Genomic DNA, 23,778 nt, shown 5'->3' on the forward strand with positions numbered 1-23,778 from the left:
TGCAATTTTAATTTGGAACAAAAAAGCCCTGCTTGATATTTTTGAAGGCAGGGTGCAGCAAGCCCCTACAAAGGGTCACTCTCAGGCTTGGATTCACTTTCTGTGAGTTGGCCAGCACAGCCCACCCCCTTTGTGCTGACGTCTGACTCCTCTATCGCACATCAGACTTTTCCCAGTGGAGCTGGAGAATGAGCTTCAATGAAAGCTGCCTGCTTGCAGTCTGAAAGGGACTGCAGGCACAAGAACTGCTACTTCCTCTGCAACTGCTTGCTTCCCCAGGAGTATTAAACCAGGATGGAGAGGCTATCTGATCATCTAGCAAATCAGGATTGATTCATTAGGCTCTTGTGAATCACTTTTCTCTCTCAACTGCTAGAGAGCATCTCTTGCACTCTCCAAAGAGGCTGTGACCAGACTGAATTCTGCAAAGAGATGAATGAGGATTGTGCTGGTTGAGGAAAGTTGTGGACTCGTAGTCTGAGACAATGGTTTTGTCTGTCCCAGTGATTGCCCTGGGAGCTACCTTGGGGACTGCTACCAGCATCCTTGCCTTATGCGGTCTCACCTGCTTGTGCAAATGCAAACGACCTGGAAAAGGAGCCTCCGACAAGGAGCAAGACCTGGAGGCAGAAAATGCCAAACCCAGTGTGCTTCAGACAGTCCAGCAGGTAAAGCACCATATTGATTTCACTCTGCTATTCTTCCGTATATGCACAGGCTCTAGAGATGTACATTTTGAGCAAGGTTGCCCCGTGTGTGATACTGGGATTTATAGTAATTGTCTGTGTTGGTGATTGATGGCAATCCTCTAGGTTTCAGGGTGCAGCGTGACTTTAGAGCAGGGAGGAGGACAGAGGGGAGGATGGGGCTCAGGTGGCATGTGGGATTCGCAAGGCAGCAGCCAGCTTTTGTTGTACTAAAGAGAAAGGCAGGGATGGCCACAATACAGGGACCTCACAATTAGTCTGGGTGTTTCGATCAAATTAGTTTGCATAGAACTGAAGCCTGGACTCCAGTAGACTGGAATAAACAGTAAACGTCCCTGTATGTTATTACTGCCCATTGATCTTTCCATCTGCATGCATGTATGTGTAGTTTATGCTTCTGCTGCATAAGGAAAATCCTTTGGTTTAAACAAACAGCACATTCTATTTAAGTAGATCACTCAGTTGAAAGGTAAATGTTAGGAAGACATCAGGTTTATTGAGAATTGTTTCTGGAACATTTAAGATGAGGCAGCAACATTGGGCTAATCATACAAATCTAATGATGACAGATGTAATGACAACTGTGGAGAGTCTACTGTTGCACTGTAATGTGAACTTAGGGTGAATCCTGATAATAACAAGTTTTAGCTATTGCCAGATAATTTAAGTGTTCATGCTTGACTGAAAGATAAGCAGGATCAATATGACTGTATCAGCTGCGACCGGGAATGAGGGTGACCCATTAGACAGAGTGTTCAGAATTGAACCGAGTGGGTTCAGTTTTCATCCCCAGCCATTGACTTACATAATAACTATGGGCAAACAATTCTCTCTTGGCCTTGGTTGCTGATCTTGAAAACAGATATTATTCATGGTCTGTCTCACTACCTGTGTAATGTTTTATGTCAATAACAAGAATAATTATTCATAGGGTTTTTTGGCTCAAGAATGGGGAGCTCTTATAATAGAGTTGTAAGAAACTGCAGTAGAAGTGGAGTCAAAAAGTCATTTCCACAACAATAATAGAATGTCTGAATGTATCCTGTTGTGAGACATAAAGCTTTATATCATCTATCTATCTATCTATCTATCTATCTATCTATCTATCTATCTAATATATACCCTACTTTAAAAAAAACCCCTCAACATTCAACAAGCAAAATGTACAACATATAAGTCAATATATAAAGCAAACAAGAAACATATCATTGGAAATCAGCAACAGGAAGGACACTAGACAAGGAGAGAAAAGGTAGGTCTTGACCAGCTGATGACCAGAGAGTGGACCAGTCTAAGGTAAGGAATTTCCATAGGGAGACAGATGTGTATATATATAGGCATTCCTGCTGGTTATGCTGGTTTACATACCATGTAGTGCCCTAGTGATGGAAGAGCAGGGTGCATGCACTGGCTCCATGTAATTCTAGACCATGTGCATGCTGCTACCAAGCTTGCAAAGCTTCTGTGGCTCCTAAGAATTGTGTCATCGCTGTAGTGACACTGCTCCCATTAAGAATAACCGGAGCGGCATCACTACAATGGTGACACAATTTTTAGTAGCCATGGAGACTCTGCAAGCTTGGTAGTAGCGGGGACACAGTTTGGAATCACACAGAGGTAGTGTGCACACCCCACTCTTCCATTGGTGGAGTGCAACACGGTATGTAAGCCATTGCTGTTCATGAGAATCTGATACAACTTATTTGTTCTTTCCAATGTTTTATTTTCACCTGAATGTAGAATAAGAAGAGTATGGTGTCAGCTCACCACATATCGGGGCAATTATAGCAACAGTATTATATTTGTATAAGATTAACCTAATTGGAATCTGTTCATACGAGGCTGTCAGAATGGCAGACCTATGCAGGCAAGGAGGAGGGCTGGGAAATAACTCTGACTATGAACTTTGAGAACAGCTGCCAATCAGAGTAGACAGTACTGACTCAATTGATCAGTAATTGGAGTCAGTATAAAACCACCTTACATGTCCATCCCACTGATTTAATGAGATTTAAGCAGTTTTACTGTGTACAAGGTGTCAGACATCACATACAATTCATATGCAATGTGCTTTGCAATCCTCATTAGATTCACTTCATCACAACACTGTGATGGAGATGATTTGGAGATTATTCATCAAAATTCCATTAGCCATTCTAGTTTTAAGTGGAATTTGTCTCAAACCCCCGACTCCTTTTAACTAAATAATGTTCAGCCAATCCTATTGGTAGGCATGGTTTTTTCAGAAGCAAATTTTACACAGTTAAGTGGAACTTCTTACTCCCATAAGGTTGCACAACAGCTAGATCAGACCAAAGTATATCCATCATTTCTCATAAACTGCCACACATTAAACTAACTTTGCTATATTCACATATTCTATCCTGATTTTAATCCTTGGCCTTGTGTTTGGGGTGACATAAGGTGGCTTGAAAGAGATCTGTGACATTAGATCTGGTGTGGCTGTTTCCAATATTTACATCTCTACTTAATATTACAGTCAACAAATGGTGAACATGCATGTGTGAATCAGTCCTGTAATGCCATGATTAAAATTGCAATCTGTTATTGAAGATGGAAAATGTCCTTAGATAACTTGCCTGTATAGTTGTGATTTTGCTTCTGCCTTCAAAAAACAAAAAGATTTCTCTTGCCAGGAACAAATGTCTGTTTTAGAAGTAGTGCATATGTTCCAGATCTGAATCTCAGACTGGCTTGTTTGTGTGGGAAGTGTATTGCATCCATCTTCATTTCTATCAATTGCTTAGCACATACACTCTATTATACTTATTTTCTATCAGTGGAAAAATAACGGTATCTCAGTGTTGAGAACACACATACTGAAGCTTTTCAATATCTCAGACTGTGTCAAGTGAGCGGAAACTAAAGTGTGTTTTTAAGGATAATGACATTCTTGCCTTTCTGCACAGAACACAATGTCATGGATTCAATTTGCCTACATATAAAAATCTGTCTGCCTAGCAAACATTGATTTTTGTATTTGTAATTTGAAATGGGTTTGGCTTACAGTGGGAATGTTCTCCTCTAAACCAGTTGATGTTTGTTCAACCTAGCAACCAATCTACTGAATTTTTTTACCAGACCAGAAAGCTGAAGGGTTACTAAAGCCCCAAAGCTTGTCAAGGTTTTTCATATTTCATACTTTCTGTAGAGATTGTTGTATTTAAGATACTCTGGTTGCATTTCCACTTGCAAAGGGGAGGCTCTCTCTTAAGTCATCAACAGCCACAGTTTGGGAAGCAGAGTTTGCAGCATGCACAATAAATAAACAGAAGCAGATGCAGCTGGAGAAGAGGTGGATTGGTCCCCGCAGTGCTTACGTATGGCTCCCATGGGGACTGTCAGTTGTTATGTGATGATGGGTTGCCTGGTGGAGTGTCTGGCTTTTGGCAAGAAATGGTGGCAATAATAATAGTTGAAATTTGCAGAGTGCCTTTCAGTTCCAAATGATCTCAGTGTTACTTACATGAGAGAAAAGATACAACACAGCTATACAGCACTGCATTGACTTGTGCTGTGGTCAAAAGCATGCCTTTGGGCATTGTTAAGGATATTTGTTCAGGCACAATAATATAGACAAGTTCATTTCTATCAATCTCTCCGCTTTCAAATCTTAAACAAATGAGAAGGCACTTTTAAACAAAGTGATATTTTATTAAATGTTTTAGCAGCAGCAATAGCCAGAAAATGGTCCATTTAAAAAACAAATAAGACAATTGGATACAAAAAGCGTTTTTAATTTAAAAAAAAACAAACACCTGGCCTTTTCTGATCAGATGGACCTATGTTCATGTTAAGTACAGAACATTAACTATGTTCATGTTCAGTACAGAATCAGATGGACCTATGTTCATGTTAAGTACAGAATTGTCCACAGACCATTCATTGTCTGTGGACAACTGTGACTATTATTAAACCTTGCAGATCATGCTATTTGATTAGCCATCAACCTGAGAGCATACTTTCACACATAAGGACTTGGGGAAAGGGGAAAGTTACATGTGAGCTTGTGACCTCTTATCTCAATGCAATGGCTCCTAGGTTTAGGTCATAAGCTTACAGGCAGAAAAAAGTGTGAAACCTACCAGCAGATGGACTGCCCTTCTCCAGTCCTACATTAGATCTCCTGGGAAGGTGGATGGTATAATGTTGTCTGTTGCATTACCGATGCTGGGGAACGCTCCATCTGGGAGTCTTGCAAGAGGCAGCATGGCAATGAATAAAGATACTGTGGAGTTCATCTGGCAGGACTCCAGGCAGTGCCTTGGGGATCAAGAGTATTCCCAGTAGACATGGCAGTTTGGCACCCAAATGACCTAGCTCCAGTGAACGCTTCCACCAGGGCACAGTCCACATGTATTATTAACAAGACAAAAAGAAGCTAATAAAAACCATTAATTACAGCTGGGAAACTGTTCTCATACTCCCAGTTTTTCTCATATTCTAAGCATTTAGCCTTTAGAGGGCTAAAACACACACACACACACAAACTACATGTTTGTATTATTGTACTGGCCCAGTTGGATCAGAGTAATCATCGCATGATCATAATAAAAGTGTCCACATTTCTGGCATGTCATGTCGATTGCTTTGAAAACATTTGAACAAATTGAGGAAAGGCAGTAGAAGTTCCTGCTCTAACTTGGGGTGAATTTGTGTGATCAGTTTTGGGATATTTCCAAAAGAAGGATCCTTTATTGTGCTTACTTCTGTGGCTTTCCGAATCCAAACCAAATTGCGTGCCATGGAGAGACTGAGCTTAGGCATGGAGCAGTTGTTGCTGGTTTCTTTTGGTACGAGGGCACTACTTTCCATTCACACTATGAAACAGCATGTTGCTAGTTGCTTGTCTATACTTCCCACTCTCCCATTGCCCTACCAAGAGTTTCTTTTTAAAAATTATATTGTGCACTACCAGTTTAGTGTAGCGGTGTGCACAAAGTTGGTTGGCCTGGGTCAGGCCTGTTTGGTTTTGCACCCTTGTGAAACATCCCCCCTCCCGGGGTTCGGTTTGTCGGGGGGGTGGTCATAAAATTAAAACAATTTTTAAAAATTAACTTACTGGTCATCACTCGGCCATGCAGAGGCCGATTGGGCATGTGCGGTGGTCTCCAAAATAGCCACCGCGATGGAGGAAGGCCCAGAATGGGCCGAACCAGGTGATTTGGGGCTGTAATGGAGGCTGGTGGGGGGAGGGGGAACCTCTGGAGACCCCCAATGGCCATGGCAGTGCCCCCCAGGGTAAGTTATTATTTTTTTAATTAATTCAGAACTGCCCCCCAAACAGATCAGGGGTGTTAGCTTGATATTGAGCCATCAACTCGATGCCCCTGCTAACTGGGCAAAGAGGCACCTTTTACCGTGGTGATTCTCTTTATTTAGCAGGGGGAGAGTAAATGGCCCTATCTACCCCAGCACAGTACCTCCAGTGACTGTTGCTGGTGTCTATCTTATGTTTCTTTTTAGAATGTGAGCCCTTTGGGGACAGGGAGCCATCTTATTTGTTTTATTTCTCTTTGTAAACCGCCCTGAGCCATTTTTGGAAGGGCGGTATAGAAATCGAATTAATAATAATAATAATAATAATAATAATAATAATAATAATAAAACTAGTTTGCATGTCTCTGTTTCAGTGTACTTCCAGTTTAGTGCACTCCCAGCTTACTGAACTTCTGATGCATTTTTCCACTCCTCACACTTCTTTTGAAACTCCCATCAACTTTGGAAAAGAAGAAACAACATCTGATAGAATTTTAAGTGTTTCCTGGTTCTCTGGATGTTCTTTTTCTGATCACTTACTAAATCACTTTCTGAAATCCTATTCATTTGTTCTTTTTTTCAATTACCTGATGGTTTGCCCTTTTATAACTTGGCTGCAATCTTCTGCACACTTTCCTGGGAGCAAGCCCCAATGAACTTAGTGGAACTTGCATCTGAGTGAATATGCATATATTATGCTGTTGAGACTCCAAATGAAAACATTGGGGCTGCTTTCCGGGTCCACAGCAGCCCCAGGGGAGTATTATGAAGCCATAATGGAGCCTACCTCTCAGGCAGGTTTCAGATGGTGTCACTCAGGGATAGTTGCTCTGTGAAATGAGAGCTATTGCATGGTGACCCTGAGGCTTCCATCCTATCCCCAATGCATTTTAACATATACATGAAACCACTGGGTGAGATCATCAGGGGATTTGGAGCAGGGTGTTATCAATATGCTGACGACACCCAAATCTATTTCTTCATGATGTCATCTTCAGGAAATGGCATAGTTCTCCTAAGTGCCTGCCTTCAGGCAGTAATGGGATGGATGAGGGATAATAAATTGAAATGGAATCCAAACATGATGGAGGTACTAATGGCGAGGGGTAAAAATTTGAGGGATATGATAGAACATCCTGTTCTGGATGGGGTTGCACTCCCCCTAAAGGAACAAGTATGTAGCTTGGCAGTGCTTCTGGACCCAGACCTCACCCTGGTGTCTGAAAGCAGGCCTGGCCCCCAGAACTCTGGTTCTTTTGGAGAGCGACCCGAGGTTCCACTCTTCAAATTGCAGTTTGTACCCTTGGATTGTAGTGGGTTTTGCCACTCCAACCGAAGGTTTAACGCAGCCTGTGTTACGTGAGAATGTGGAAACATAGGCTGCATTTACTCCAGCCAGAACTGAGGGAGGAAGCTCCACTCTCAACCTGGCTGTCACTGGCTATGCAGGCTATCCTTCATGAAAGAAGGAAGCCCTCACAGCCTGTCCCCCCCTCCTCTCTGCAGTCTCGCTGACTGAGAGAAGGAGCTCTCCATTACATCCAAATTTCGACAGGAAAGAGGTGGGGGGGGAGCAGAACTGCGGGTCCATTGGATGCACAGTTCCACATTACATGTGAATGTAGCTCTTGTGATTTTCCTTTCACCTCTTCTTCCTCATGTAGGGATGTGCTCGAAGAGAAAATTGTGATTTGTTTTGCATTCGGATCAAAACCTGCTGTTTTGATTCAAACACGAATGCACTCTGTTCAAAACAAAGTTGATTCAGTTTGGACTTGATTATATTATAAGCAAATCCGAATCAACTCGACCTGTACTCTCTGTGTGTGGTGGGGGGAGCCTCATTTAGTATTTAAAAAAGAAAAACAAAGAGATGCCAGACTGCCCCAAAATCACCTGTAATGTGCAGGGCCCACAGTGTGGGGAGGAAGGAGGCGGTGACCCAACCCACCATCCCCGTTTGCCAAAGAAGAGGTGCTGAGGTGCTCTGCAGAACTGGCAGCAGCCCCTGCAGGGAGGCAGTGATGACCTGACTAATCTATCTTTATTTAAATGTGTAAACTGTGATTATACCCATACTTATTTCTGAGAAGGTTTGATCACTCACAGAATTTAGAGTGAGTACTGGAGGTGGGAGGATAGCAAGGATTTGGACTATGGAAGAACTAATTAGCAATAGGCTGTTAATGAATCAAACATCCTTGATTGCTGAAAAGTAGCATATTTTGCCCATGCTTAAGCATGTTTTTCTGTTGAAGAAACACAACTTTCCTTCTTAGAAAGTCTAATTTAACATAGCAGGAATAATGGATGGGGTTCTTTTGTTTCAGTTCAACATTGAGAAGACAGCAGAACCAGTGCAACCCAGGACAATCCTAAAGTTCCCCCATATCTATGGCCCAAAACCAGTAGTGACTTCCTCAGAAATTGTTAACTATGCAGATTACACCTTGAAGACCATAGAAGAACCAACCAAGGGGAAACCTGCAGCACTGGATGAGAAACGGATTAACATACGAGTCAATGAGGAATTATTTGTGCTCCCTCAAAACGGTAGGCTTCAAAGGAGCAGGGTTGTTGTCAAACCATGTACAATTGTTTCCTATTCAAATTAACGACCACACTGAACTTCCTCTTTCTTATTACTGATTGTAGCAGAACTCTGATCAATTAGGAAGTTAGTTATAGGGATGTGTGAATTGATTACAATTCTAATTGATTTGACTTGAATCTGGCTGATATAAATGAGTTGAATTCACCCCTAGGGGATGGTTCAATTTGGAATTGAATTGAATCTAGCCAATTCAATTCAAATCAATGTGAATAGATTTGACCTGTTTTTAAAATTAAATCGAATCCTAGGAGGAGGGAGGAGGACGGGAGGAGAGGCTCCATTTAAAAAGACAGGAAGAGGTGCTGAGGCATCAGGACCTCCCCTTTCAAGAGCAGAGTGCAGCAGGGGATTGTTGGCGACCCAAACTGCCATCCCCTGGTGGCCCCGCTCATTTCAAAAAGAAAGAGGCGCAGAGGTGCCTTTGAACTGCTCCTCGGTGGTGCCTCTAGCACTGAGAAATGGATTGCAGTGTGTGCAGTGGGTGGGGAGGTGGTGGCCTGACTCACCATCCCCAGCAGCCTGCTAGCTGCTCACCTGACCTCTGTGCAGACACAGAGGTCATTAGAATGAATAGTGTGATGCTCTTGTGGAAGTTGGTCACTGGGGGAAGGTGGGGGTCCCCCCCCGCTGCACTCTCTGCTCTTGAAAAGTGAGGTCCTGGCACCACTCAGCACCTCTTTCTGTCTTTTAAAAAGGAGGGTCTCCTCCCCTCCCTCCTCCCTCCACCCAGGCTTTAACTCAGGTCAAATCGATTCAGATTCAAATCAAATTGATTCCAAATAGAATCAACCTTTTTGGGGGGTGATTGGATTCAAATTTGAATTGAAGCAACATGTTTTGATCCAAATTTGAATTGAATTGCAGTTTTTGTTTCATGCATACCCTTAGTTAGTTAAAACTCAGCTTTTGTAGGGATTTAACTGAGGTATAAAGTAGGGGTGTTAATAAAATCAACTGGCCTGGTTCGATTTGAGTCTGAACAGGACCTGAACTTGAACGGGCCAGTTTGGTCTGGCACCCCCTCGAACCCCACCCCACCCCGGGTTCGGTTTGGGGGAGGATTTAATTATTATTTTAATATAATAATGAAAATAATTCTTTCATTATTTGAAAGATAATAGCCTTTTCATTATTATTATTTTTCAATGTTACTTACCCCCTCCAGGGGGCTTCTCTGAGAACATGGGGGTCTCCAGAGGATCCCCCCCACGGGCCTCCATTATGGCTCCAATTGCCCTGTTCAGGCAGTCTTTGGCCCGTTCCAGGCCTCATCCCCATCACGATGGCCATTTTGGAGGCCATTTTGAAGCAGCCATTTTGGAGGCCACCACACATGCCCAATGGGCCTCTGCATGGCCAGGTCATGACCCAGGCCATGCAGAGGCCCATTGGGCATGTATGACAGTCTCCAAAATGGCTGCTGCGATGGAAGTGAGGCCCGGAACAGGCCAAAGACCTCCTGAACAGGGCGATTTGAGCCATAATTGAGGCCCACAGAGGGAAGGGAGAACCTCCAGATACCCCACACGGCCTCAGAGAAGCTCCCCTGAGAGGGTAAGTAAAAATCATTTTTGTAAAACAAAAAAGCACACAAACCCCCCTGAACAGCCCGGGGGCGGGGGGTGGGTTGGTCCAATGTTGAGTCAAACCGGGGGGCTTTGTCGAACTGAACTGGTTCAATGTTAACATCGAACCAGTTTGACATCTCTAGTATAAAGCTCCAATGTGAAGGTGTTAAACTGTTATCAAGCTTTAAAGTGTCTCAAATCTCAATTATTATAACTTCAAGCAAATTCTCTGTGTAATTGTTCACATTTGGCAACATCTGAGCCTGATGTTTCAGCACCGCTATTGGTTTTCCCCTCCCTACACCCATCCTTTTAACAGTACAATTTATTCTAGTGACAGTACCAATCATTCAGTCTTCCTGGGTATTTTTCAGCAGGCATAGTGAAACATTGTTTATCGAGAAATTTATTTTTAACCTGAAAAATCATTTGGCACTAGCTTTTCTAGGGCATGCTGCCACTACTCCAGCTTTTGCACTGACTCAGTGATGAAACAATAAAGAGAACAGTATGTGTTTCAGGGAAAGCTTTGAAAAGATCAAATTTGGATAGCAGTCTAGAACAGAGGTTCCCAACCTTGGGTCTCCAGATGTTGTTGGACTACAACTCTTATCATCAACTCCCTTTGGTTATTGGGACTTGGAAGTATAAGAGTTGTAGTCCAACAATAACTGGGAGCCCAAAGTTGGGACCTCAATCTAGGGAAAACAAGAGCACCAGGTTCTTATCTGTATAAGGGCTGTAGATGGTTCCATATGCTGGAATGAATGCTTAGAACATCCTTTACACATGTAAGTTTTATCAGTTTTAAAAAATCCAAGTTTTGTTTCAAGGAGTTCCAAATTCTCCATGTGCAAATTAAACAATATATTGGCTGACATCCAGATGAGTGTTGTGCTCGTATAGCAAGACAAGTTGCATGCACTTAAGAAGTTTGTGGAGCTGTGTGAAGTTGTGGTGCTCCATGATGTTGCATGGTCACTAGTGTAAGACTTTCTTCAGGTCACATATAAAGTTGTGCTACAGAATTGTGCAACCTGATGTACAACATGTGGTGCAATATGTTGTGTAACACCAACCCGTGAACATCTTCTGTCAATGCAAGAACTAATTTGGAACAGATGTTCCTTTCTTTGCTCATCTTATACCTCAGGTTAGAAGCTGTCTTATTCCAAGTTAGACCCTTGGCCCATCTAGCTCAGTATTGTCTATTGGCAGCAGCTTCTCCAAGGTTTCTGGCAGGAGTCTTTCCTAGTCCTAACTGGAGATGCCAGGGTTGAACCTAGGGTCTCTCCTGCATGCAAAGCAGATGCTTTACCACTGAGCTAGGGCTCCACCCTCAAAGGTGGCAAACATGAGTCTCCCATTCTGGCACTGACCTCACCAGGACTTGCTTAGTTTCAGCTAGGTGGCTATATTGTCTGCCCTTAGTCCATGATCTGGGACAAACATTCTTGCATTAGCACAATTACATTACATTAGCACAACAATGGTATAAATGTAGGCCATTTATCTTCTGTGTTCTGCTATCAGAATTCAGGCTTTTAAAGAATGTAGGCTTGTATACTAACTGCTCACAACTGCTCTGTGATCTCAAGCTTCTTCTCCCTTCCGCCCACAGAAGGATCTCTTGTGTGAACTTGTACAGCCCTGTCCTCATATCTGTTCCTCATATCTGTCTTCACATCTGCTTTTACAGTGACATACATGGCTCCATAGATGTTTAATAATGATATCTATAATAACCAACAGTATTGATGATAAAAGTCAGCCACCCCAGGTCCTTGGGAAGGACTCAATGTCTGGATAAAACAAACTAGTCAATAACACCTGTCTGACTGTGTAAACAAGAAATAACAACAACAACAACATTGATAACAAAATTCTGGCATCCTAGGTCCTTGGGAAGGACTTGGTATCTGGATAAAACAAACCAGTCAATAACACCTGTTTGACTATGCAAACAAGAAATAATAATAATATTTTTTATTAGTTACCCTAGACCCTTGGAAAGGGCCAGAAATTAAAGTACCAAATCCAGTCAATAACATCTGGTATACTGTGTGTAAATAATAAATAATACATAATAAAATTTAATAATTAATAATAATCAGTGGGTAAACAATAAACCTGTGTTAAGACTGCATTTATAGTGAAATTTTTTATAGGATTGCTATTCATTTGAAAGCTTGGGCACTTTACCTGTTTTGACCAAAAACTTACCATGGTGCCAATATGTAGTGATATTGTTGTATATTGCAATAGTATTGGCCATGGCACAGAGTATGATTAATGTGACTGGTGGATACTACATAACTGACAATGAGTAGGGAAACTGGAGTGGAGTGAAACATCACTGCTGCAGTTTAAATAGCCCAAGTTCTTAATTCTGCTGATGAGAAAGTTGGTGTAAACTTGATAGAAGGTGGCTTGAGAACAAGAGAACTGCCTTTTTCATAGCAAGGATGGAGAAAAAAGTCAAATGATGCCAACTTTGCTTTGAATGACTGTCAGAACTTTGATGAATTGTCAAAGTACTCCATCAAACATTCCTCTGATGGTTAGGGAATAGTGAGGGTTTTTTAAAAACCTGAATTACAGGCTTAAGTTTTCTATGCAGCTTAAAGTCTTAAATGGATTCAAGATAGAGATCCTTGTACCCGTAACAAATAAATAGAAATTATTTGGGCAGAGACAAGAAGTGACCTTGTCTGTATTAGGGATGGGGCACCAAGGGATTGCTATATAATGGTATCAAAGAGGAAAAATAGAACAGTAACGCTAAACACTGCATTTGGCTGGAGTGGGAGAGGTACCCTCTCATTAACTCAATGGTCTGAGTTTCAGGTGGAATGAAGGATGTGTGTGTCACTGAGCGTCTGAATCCTGAGAAAGATGCTGCCTGCAACCAAGTCCCAGAACTTCGTTATTCTCTTGGCTATAACCAACAGAAAGATGTGTTGTGTGTTGCTTTCCTTGAAGGTAAGGAGCCTTTAACTTCCACATGCTGCATTTCTTTATGATCCTAATATCACACATAAAGACCTTGTAAGGTACATCTTTAATGTTTTCATCTTACAGATGGCAGCCTCAGTCCAAAAGCTCATCTTTCCCAGTTTCATTGTTCAAGTCAAAACTCTCTCTCTCGTTCTCGCTTCTTGCTCTCGCTCTCCTTCCTTCTTTCAAACTAGTAATGAAATTTCCAAACAACCATAACACCTCAGAGATGTAAATAGCACCAAGTGTTAGCAATTACAACTAGCAATTTCCAAAATAACCACTATGCTTGCATAAGGGCAAAGCTGAAGATTTTTATTTTGATCAAAATGTTGAAATAGAAAATAGCAATGGTCTCCTGACAGTATTTTGGTATTGGTTTTAAGTGAAATCTGTCTCTCTCCTTCTGGTGCTACAGCAAAGTATGGGATGACAGCAGGAGACCAGAACAATGGTGGTGACAGCTACATCCTGGGCACTCTGGTGAGCAGGTCAGGCACTGTGGAAGCCCAGACAGTACTGAAGAAGAAGCAGCCCCATGTCATCTGGGAGGAAGCACTGCTGTTTCCATTAAAGGAGGAAGAGCTACCAGAGGGGGTGCTAACACTCACGTTGAGAAACTGTGACAAGTTTTCTAGGCACAGCATTGTTGGAGAACTGAAACGGAGTCTGGCTAATGTAGGGGAGCCTTATGGAACAGCACAGTGGGATAAGTTGAAAACACTTGATAAGGTAACCTATAAAGTTATACTCTTTGGATTAATGGGGGGGGGGATTAGTGGTGCAGAGGTGACCCAGAATAAAAATGAAGTCAGTGGGATTCCATTTGAGTTTCTTTGAGTCCTGAACCTGTTATAATCCACAATTGCAGGATTGTTCTTGGATTCCTAAATTAGACCCTTTGGGAAGGATGTAATTACCAGAGGTATTTTCATTGGGCAAAATTGGGTGGGTCCTCATGACCCACACAATGCCCAGAAACTAACCTGACATTTAATGGAGATCTTGGAATTGATCTAAGGTTGCCAATCTCTGCAAAATGTTGGGCTGGCTTGGTGCCAACCCCAGATTCCTGAAATTTCTGGGTTCTTATGATCAGAAGCTGGGAGCATGTACACCTCACAAATCTTCCATTTCCTTGGCATTGCACTGGTTGTGAGAACCCAAACATGGTGAAAGAGAGAGTTGAGCACTTAACAGTTTTTAATGAGGAAAGCTTAAACACTGGCTGATTGTAATCACTCATGAGAGGTTTTCACCTTGGTTCATTACCATTCGCTCCATTCTTTTAATGCTGTTTGGAACTATGGGGGCAGGGGGATCCACTATTGATCCACTATACTTAAATGAAAAGGTGTAACTCACATGTGTAAAAGAGTAGCTACACTGTGATTAAAATGTCTCTTCTGATTGGCATCTGAGGCAGAGAGATCAAGAAACAAAGAGATTGGCTGTGCAGATAATTCTTTAAATACACCTGTCTGCTGAACTAACCTCTATATTTCCATTCCTAGCACTATCTGCTCACTTGCTCATGCCTTTCTCTTCTTCCCTGCTACTGTGCTCTTTGCTAGCAGAGAACGAGGGCTTGGGGAGGCAGCCAGGGTTTTCTCTGCTATGAAAAACAGCATCATAACTGGGTTGGCCATTCCTGTCCATCAGAAGCTTAAAGCAGCAAGACTCCATGTTCAAGGTTGCTCTTTCCAGCCTGCAACAATATTGGCTTTTGCTGGGACAAGGGGCTGCCACTTGCCTGTTTATCCTGGGGCGATTGCTATTCACCTTGGGAGAGAACTAGCAGGTGGCAAATTGCACCTCTGAAATAGACGGCCTCTGTTGATTTAGCAGATGGTCTCTAGGAACATATCATACCAAGAATGCCAAGGATCTGTTGTGCGTAGTTAGTACAGCAGATAAGATCCAATTATATCTAAAGGCTGTCAGTAAAGGTTTTCCTTGTGCACTTGGCCTTCCTCATAGCCACCCACGCAACCACAAGAAGACTGAAATTTTTATTCAAACCTGAAAGGAGCAGGTTAACAGGCACTGAGTTGTGCCCCAGATTTTGCCGTGGAAGATATGCAAAGAAAGCTGGGCTTGCGTCATCGGGGACCTGGAAGAGTCAGCCATTACACAGAGAGCTTAAACATAAGTCCTAAATCATTAATCAAGAGCTAGGGTAGGGGAGAGTGAGAGGGATATGATCAGAGGAAGAGAGAAGCTGTTGTTTTCAGTACATTTTCAAGAACGAGCTTGTTAGGATTTGTTTAATGCCTGACATGTCCTTGCAACAGTGTGCCCAAAAAACATGTCAGTCCTTTTCCCTTTATGAATAAGCATAGCTTTGCTAGATGAGTGTAGAAGTGAGCTCATTGTTTGCCCAGTAAGGCGATTTTTGGTTCAAAATAATATTTGCCAGATTATGAAAACTGGCAAGCATCACAGAGATGCATAAGACTGCATTCCTTCTTGCTGGTTTATTAATAATAGAACAGTATTGTGCCATCACATCAAACTGCATTTTCCACTGACTACAAGGATGGCTCACTGATCATGCACACAGTTGTAGACTCATTCTTTGATCTGCAATTACATACTAGAGGAGGCTCCACCGAGGCCAAGGAGAGCTGAAGAAAACAAGGAGACCTGAAGAAGCAGCTGCTTTAGCCAACAGAGGTTGGGCGACATCAGGCACACCCTCCAACATTTTGCAGCTATGTAAATAGGGATAACTTGTCACAACTAATTCTCATTCCAAGAATTAGTGTCCAAGCCCTCCCCACCCCAACGATCACACTTTGCTGTAGATTCTACCTGCAGATTTACATGCAGTTGCATCTACCCACTCATTTGGAGATTTAATTTCTCCAGACTCTGGAGAGGGAGCTAAATCCTGAAGAGTGATAATTTTAGTAACTCATAAGAACAAAAGAACATCCCTGCTGGTCCAGGCCCAAGGCTTATCTAGTAAAACATCCTGTTTTCTTATGTTCTTACCACCAGGATGGTGCCCTCTCACCTGCCCCCCCCCCTACCATTTTAATCCCTTTAGAGATAGGAATCCCATTTGCTTGTAAAGGGGAATCCTCACTGGATTCCCCTTACAAGTATATAGCCCCTCGGACCAGGTCGGACTGGTTCAATCCAAACCAGGCCCATTTTGGTTCAGACTTCTCCCACTTTTTGGGGGGGGGGGTCCAGTTTGAGCTCGAACTGGTCAAACTGGTTCATATGAAAAGACACTGAACAAGATGCAAGAACACAGACAGTGGTTGACCAGAGACAAATTCCAGAAAATAAGAACTGTCTCTGGTAAATGGGATAGTTAGAGTCTTTTCATGAAAATCAGCAGAGTGGAGGAATAGACTGACCTGACTTTCCATTAGAAAGTTATCCTGCACAAATTCCATTGGAATTAATAAGTGTTGCACAGAAGTGTGCTACTTCAAGGGGGCTTGAATTTTCTGGTGTTTTGTGCATAGGTTCAGGCTGTGGCTTGCCCCAAGCCAGGCTGCAGCTGAGGGAGAGGCAGTTAATTGTGAAGCAGGCAGACAAGGCTTGTAAGTGCCAAAGGTAGAAGATGTGATGAAAAGCAGGCTGGAGTTGCAGGCTGGATCAGGTAAACAAGGACCAGAAGAGCCAGAAACATGGTCATGGCCAAGCCTGTTGCAGCCTCTGCTCATAATAGCAATTCTAAGTCACTGACACTGAAGAAGCAGAACCAGTATGAGCCTCAGCCCTGGATCATGACATCAGACCAGAATCCTTGGACTAACATCCCCTGAGGAAGCTCGCTCAGGACCTGGACTCCCTGGGGCAGCTCCCCGGGAACCCAAGCTTGCATAGTCAGGACTCTCCCACATCATCACACCCCCTGGTATCTGTATGCCAGCACAGACAGCAAGCTCAGCAGGAGCAGACAGAGCAGAGGACAGTCAGACTCCAGAAGGCTGCCCTTTTAAGGCTTCCACTCTCCAGGCAGAGGGGCAGTCTGAACTCAATGGTTCATAAGGGCCGAGTCTGCCTTTGACTGGTGTCAACTCCCTCCCCCCTAGAGTTCTCCAAGGTCCCGCAGACTTGCCTTGCCTTGTCTCACCTCTATGTAGGACAGGAAAGCCAGAAGCTGTTTGGGGGCTGACTGCTGAGTGGAATAAGCCAGGCCAGGCAAGGTAAGACAAGATTGTTGCATTATCAAGAGGCATTGCTGAGACAGAGGGACCAAGCCTGGAGCAACCATAATTTGGGTCCAGCCAAGGTCCTATAGGTTCCTTGGGTTACCTGGGATGACGACTTGCAGTACTGTTTCTGGTTGTTGTATGAATGGTGCAGAGAGCAGGCAAATAACTTCCTCTAGCTGGAAGCGATGGAAAAGCAGCTAGCAGCACAGCTGGTAATTCTGCTAGCAGAGTCCCTGGCTTGAGACCTCGGCACCTTACATCAGGCTAATTGATGTAAGGAGGGGAGAGGTTCATTTGCGCTTTCCATCTCAGGCACCAGAATCTCTTGGCTCAGCCATGGAATAATAGCTGGTCATAGTTTCCTCAGGTCTGAGTGCAGTAGAGAGTCTTCCTTATTTCCATAGCACTGATGGAAGCTGAAGCACAGAGTTGGATGGGTGGCAAAATCTCTGCCATTTCCCTTGCAAATAGTTTGACTTAGACAAGTTCAACCTGTGGCATTTTGCTACTGTAGGCAAAAATATTAAAATAGAACAGCACCACTGGGGCATCTCCCTTTTGAAGCTGATGCTCAATGGCCCTTTCTCATCTATCTCACTTTATCTGTGATTTATTAAGTCCTACAGGGGCATCTAGCCCATCCAATTTCTATATTTATGCCACCTAACTGTTCTCTGATGGGATCTTCTGGGCCTCAGGAATCGATAAATTGCTACCGCTCATCCATTCATTCTGCTTCATTCTTTTCTACTGCTACTGGGATCCATTACCCACAGCTTTCTCTTGTTAATATAAAACCAAGGTGTCTTTACTTTCTTCAACCCTTTCTAAAACACCAATAATGGCCAAACATGCAATAACTCAACAATGAGAAGCCATTTGCTTCTCCTGCTATAACAAAAGCACTGATCCCTACAAAGCTCAAAATGCTCCAAAGCAGGGGTTTCCTTCCCATTCCCAACATTGGTTCCCCATATGTTGTTAAACTACATCCTCAGTCCCAATGGCCTAGTCCAACAACATCTAGGGACCCAAAGTTGAGAAACCTGCCCTGAACAATGCCTAGAGGTGAAATTTGGTAATTATTATAAGTTTGGGGAAGAGGAATGTGTTAATGGCACTCAATTGTCTAGTTGAGACATGAAAAGCCTCAACATGGATTTTTCATATTTCGTTTTCTTAGAGATAGCTCTCTAGCTAAACTTTAAAAAAAGAAAAATCTGCCTGAACTGTGAGTTATCCAAACATGAACTGTGGCAGGTAATCTTGTACAGAGAGCACATTTACTCTCACTGGCAGAAACTTGCCTTTGTCTCCATTTGTACCATCCAGCTGAGCAAAATCAAATTTGCCTTGAAATATTTATAGCTTACTGTACATAGATGGCAAGTTGTGATCTTTAATTTTTAAAGGTTAAAATTTAGTCATTGACCTACACTTTAAATAGACTAGGGATGCACAACTCAAATACCCTGGTGGGCCAGAACCAAACATTACTTGTTGTGTAAGGGCCGAGGTCAATTTTCAGCACATTATTATTTTAAAATTAATTATTAAAAAATATTAGTGAAAGTAAAGGGGGACTTGGAGTTGGGGGGAAATACTGGGGGAAGAGGGATGGTGTCAGTAGGCCCTGGCCAAGAGGCAGAGGACATCTGGTCTCAAGCAGACAACTTCTTCATGGCTCCTGCTGGTGTGGCAGGATATTCCTACCTGTGGGCCAGCAAAAAAGGCCCCATGGGCCGGATCTGGCCCTCAGGCCTTATGTTGTGCAGGCCTGAACTAGACCATTGGCATGGGGGCAGTTGGAATGAAAAGCCAGATAACTGAACTTGCCTTAGAAGTTAGTTTACTTAATAAAAATGTTGTTGAACTGAATCATGTATTGTAGTCTTCAGTCTGAAGAACCTAGGATGACACTTGATATTGTGGAAGACACAGGCCTGAGGCTGAGAACAGCATCTCCATGACTACTTTCTCCTCTCCTTGTATTGTTTGATGAAATGTGAAGTGTGATGGGATACTGGCATGCAGTAGGTTTCCTTGCTGCCAGCAGCAGTCACTAGTGGGCTGATTTGGATTATGTGTCCGCTGGCCCTTTCAAACATATGGGGGAAACATATGTCTTTCTCCATTGGTGACATGCTGCTTCACCGCCTCCTGATCATGTCCATCTACTCCTTTTGAGGTGTGTGTGTGTGTGGGGGGGGAGGGTTTCAGACAAATTGTTCCCCTGTGTGATTAAGGAGTGGCAAGATGGGTTGCCAAATATGATGGGAGGAGATTTCACACCCTGCTCCATATTGTCCAAACTGGCGTATTGACTGCTGCTGCTGCTACTGCTGGCAGTAGAGAAGGCATGGTGGTGTGAGAATAGTACATTGTCCCCTTAAGAGCTGATTACATTACAGATGTAACTCTGTAAGAGAGATGGCACTCTCAGTGTAATGACATCCTGTCACATGGAGGGTTTTATTAGACGTTGCAGACGTTGAGGGGAAATTACACATGTAGATGCTGTTTTTAGCAGCAGTGCTGTGTTTTTCATGTCTGGTTCTGCTTTTGTTAAAAAAAAAAACCTACCTTGGGATTTCTCTTATTCCTATGAGGGAATAATACACAGAGGAGTACTGTCCTCTTGTTGTCCTTTTAAAGTAAAAGTTTCTTTGGTGAACATCAGCTTCCAGTGACCTTTTCTGGTGTAGCAAGGAATGTATTCAGTTCATAGTAAAACTGGGTTTCTGCAAAAGGGTTAAATTACTGAGAGAATAATTCTGCTTCCCCCATTCCTTTCCATTTTCTGTTTCTCTCTGCTCCTTTTTAACACACACATACACCCTCTCATTTTCTCCTTTGCTTCCACCAGCGCCTCCCTATCAGGACACTGTATTGCTTTCAAAGGAAAATCCATCAGTTGTCAAGCATGATTATTTTGCTTTCAGGGATACATGTAGGGAGTCAGACAAAATGACAGAGACTGAGGGACGCTATGCCAGAGAGGTCAGACGTCTACAAGGTCAATCACTAAGGAGCACAGGGGCATTTTCAAAAAGCCAAAAGCATGATGATGTGAAAATGTGATCATTCCAAAGCTGTCTTAAAGAAGCTGTAGCTCTAAGAAGTTGAAGAAATTGCTCAACGATATTTCCTGGAAAGAACTTAGAGCAAAGAACATAAATTAATGGTTCTGTTTTTAAAAAATAATAGGCTGAGTGCTTATGTCTAGTTTGTTTATGCTATATCAAGTTTCTCCTTTATTAATGTGGACCAATGATTAAATTTAGATTCAGTTGCCAAATACAAAGAGCTGGTTTTAAACAAGAAATATTAACTGTGAGTAGGTGAGGCCCGTTGTTGATTGGGCAAAGTCTTATTTATTTATTTTTTTGGTAGATTACACGTATCGAAAAGTTCAAGAAATTAAATATTTGTAATAGATTTTTTTTATGAACGTGTCGCAAAAGGGAAGTAAAAGAACAGTTTGAAATGTGTAGGATTTCAGCTTCTTGAATAAAGACCATATATGGTACATATAAATCATAGCAAATTTGAATCTGAAAAAGGTATTCTGCTTCGCTTGGGCATAATGTCATTTTGGAATTATTGATCTGATTATTGAGTGTTAAACATTTGTTGAGAACAATAACAATTAAAATCTGATGATTATATTATGAATTTGTTTTTAAAACTCCAAAAAAATTTCATTTAAATTTTCACCAAGAATTTTCCAGTGTAAAAAGTAGTGCATTCAGCTAATTTGTGTAAGCAAAATTTGGTAACTGTAGGTCATCAAGAAGCAAACAAATTCTTCAAAATGTATACCACCTGATCCTGTGAATCAGCCTAAGCTTCAGTAGTACGTATGTACCCAAACACAACCTGAGCCTGGCCTACTTGCCAGGAAGCCCTCCTTCTCTCCCTTGGTCTCTGTGCTAGAGAGCATATTATGGGTGCTTTAAATTGTTGTCACGATGCTGCTATAGTGCTGGTGAGAGGGAAGGAGTTAGGCTTTCAGGTCCATCTCCAGTTACCACTGGTTCGTTTGGTGGTGACTCAGAGGCGGGCCTTCTCTGTAGCTGCTCCTAGGCTGTGGAATGCACTCCCAGCAGAAATTCGTAATCTTAATTCTTTACTGACCTTCAAGAGAGGCCTTCAAACCCATCTGTTTGGCCTGGCCTTTCAGGGTTTTTAATTAGTTTTAATTGTTTTAATGTTAACCTGGTTTTCAGTGTTTTAATTGTTTTGATAGTTTAATTGTTTTTTAGATGTTTTTAAATTGGTGTTTATATTTGTATTTCTGTTTTAATTGTTTTTAATGATTTCTGTTTTTTAATTGTAAACTGCCCTGAGCCAGCTCGAAAGGGCGGTATAAAAATTGAATAAATAAATAAAATTAATAAAAATAAAATTAATAGGGCTGTCACTGCTACATCGCGCCCAGTGAGGCAGTGTAGTGAGGCAGCAGAGGACAACATTTAACTGAAAGGGAATGCTATATTTTGAAATATGTTTCATCCTGCTCAGAATGGTATATGTATTTCTTCCCACTTTGCTGTTAAAAACAGTAACAGTGAAGAACATTGTTCTTCTGAACATTGCTGGCATTTAAATGGCACTATAATCAGTGTAAACTGCCTGGCTTGTGGAACTGAAACTGCCTTGGTTACTCTGGTGGATCACCTACACTGAGAACTAGTGAAGGGGAGTGCATTCCTGTTGGATCTGCTGGGTCCAGAAGGTGGTGCTAGGAGACTGTTGTTTGCCCCCTTGCCCTTTGGCCTGTGGAATCCCACAGGGTTCAGTCTTGCCTCCCATGCTAAGGAAACTGGGAGAGAAATTGTCCAGAGAATTGGGCTGAGGTGTCACCAATAAGCAGCTCTAGCTCACTTTGTCATCTGATCCTAGGGAGACATTGACTGTCCTGAAGGAGGGTTTGGAGGTGATGACAGGCTGTATATGGACTAGCAAACCGAGTCTTAATCCAAACATGACTTAAGCAATCTTCAGACATTATAACAAAATAGCCTGTACTCACATTACAAGCACAAAAGTGGGCTGGAAGTCTCACCCCCGTTTATCATTCACCCCCGTTCTTCATCTGTATCTGTGAGAAGGTGAGCTTCTGTGATTGGGAGACTTGGGTATGCAAGTCTTCTGATCATGGAAGTTCACCCAGAGGCGTATCTAGGGAAAATAGCACCTAGGGCAAAGACTGAAATTGTGCCCATTGTCCAAACATCTGACACCCATTTTTCAGATAACTTTACCATAATATTAGCTGAAAAATACAAGGCAAGCTCGTTAATCTTTTAATATTTCAAAAACTATTTAGCAGTGGATGCAGCCAGAACAAAAAATGCTGGGAAACTACAAATTTCAGTATGCTGGGGCTCATGAAATACCCAAAAACTATGTGGAGGTGTACTTGGAAAACTAAACAGAAGTGCCTGTCTAATTCTCTACTATGCATTGTAGCATCACTATTACATAAGTTGTAAAAATAAATGGAGAATTTGACTTTTCCCAGATACTCTGAAAATAATTAAAGGATATGCAGAGAAAACTGTGTCACTGCTTGGAATATATTCTAGTATTTCAGAAAGACAGTTAAAATGAGAGAAAGAGAGCAAGAAACTCCCAGTGGGCCTTAATACTAAGGATTTCACACTGATTCAAAGACAAACTCATCATTAATAGCCATATTATTAAGACATCACATTTAACTCACTTATCACAAGAAGCAAAGTAATAGCAAAAAAATACCATCCTAGCTCATAAGCTTCAGCTCAGTATTCACAAGCCCTGATTCTCTGTACATAGTGCCAAACTAAATATGTGTATACTGACTTATATAATATATATTTTTAAAGATTACCTATAGCCTCCTTGAGGAGCTTCCTAAAGGCTGTGGGGGGGTCTGCAAAGGTTCCCCCCCACTGGCCTCTAGGGCCTTTCAGGGACCATTTGAGTATGTGCAGTGGCCATTTTTAAAAATATATATTTTTTAAAAAATGGCCACTAAAAACAAAATGGCCACAGCACATGCTCAAATGGCTTCTGTGAGGCCTGGCATGGCCTAGGACCTCACAGAGGCCATTTGAGCATGCACGGTGGCCATTTTGTTTTTGGTGGCCATTTTAAAAAATGTTTTAATTTTTTAAAATGGCACACCCCCTTAGAGTTGTGCCCAGGGCACGTGCCCTGCCTGCCCCACCACAGATATGCCCCTGAGCTCACCCATCACAGATATGCTATTTGCCTCTTCAGGTACCTGCTGTAGTATCCATGAGTGATGCAGTGAAGCAAGGTGAGTAAAAGCCAGGGTGTGGCTTCTGTCCCACTTTTGCACTTGTAAGCATGTATAGGCTATTTAATAAGTCAGGTGAGTCAGGTAATGTCTGAAGAGGGCTTGTGCTATTGATCTGTAGGAGAGC

The 23,778-nt window shown here is 42.4% G+C and overlaps 1 protein-coding gene across 2 annotated transcripts in view; it reads left to right on the forward strand.

The window, feature by feature from the left end:
- The first annotated feature begins 186 nt into the window (after positions 1–186).
- SYT13 (synaptotagmin 13) overlaps positions 187–23,778 on the forward strand; it is a 30,561-nt gene continuing 6,969 nt past the window's right edge. Inside the window, exons 1-4 of one of the 2 annotated variants that reach the window (XM_053283938.1) lie at positions 187–668; positions 8,318–8,540; positions 13,017–13,151; positions 13,585–13,898. In XM_053283938.1, the coding sequence (XP_053139913.1) occupies positions 486–668; positions 8,318–8,540; positions 13,017–13,151; positions 13,585–13,898 (855 nt within the window). In that variant the 5' untranslated portion in view covers positions 187–485. The remainder of the gene's footprint in view (positions 669–8,317; positions 8,541–13,016; positions 13,152–13,584; positions 13,899–23,778) is intronic. The other variant, XM_053283939.1, reaches the window with a different exon arrangement.

This window comes from Hemicordylus capensis, chromosome 1 (assembly GCF_027244095.1).
Source record: "Hemicordylus capensis ecotype Gifberg chromosome 1, rHemCap1.1.pri, whole genome shotgun sequence".
In the NCBI taxonomy this organism is placed as follows: Eukaryota; Metazoa; Chordata; class Lepidosauria; order Squamata; family Cordylidae; genus Hemicordylus; species Hemicordylus capensis.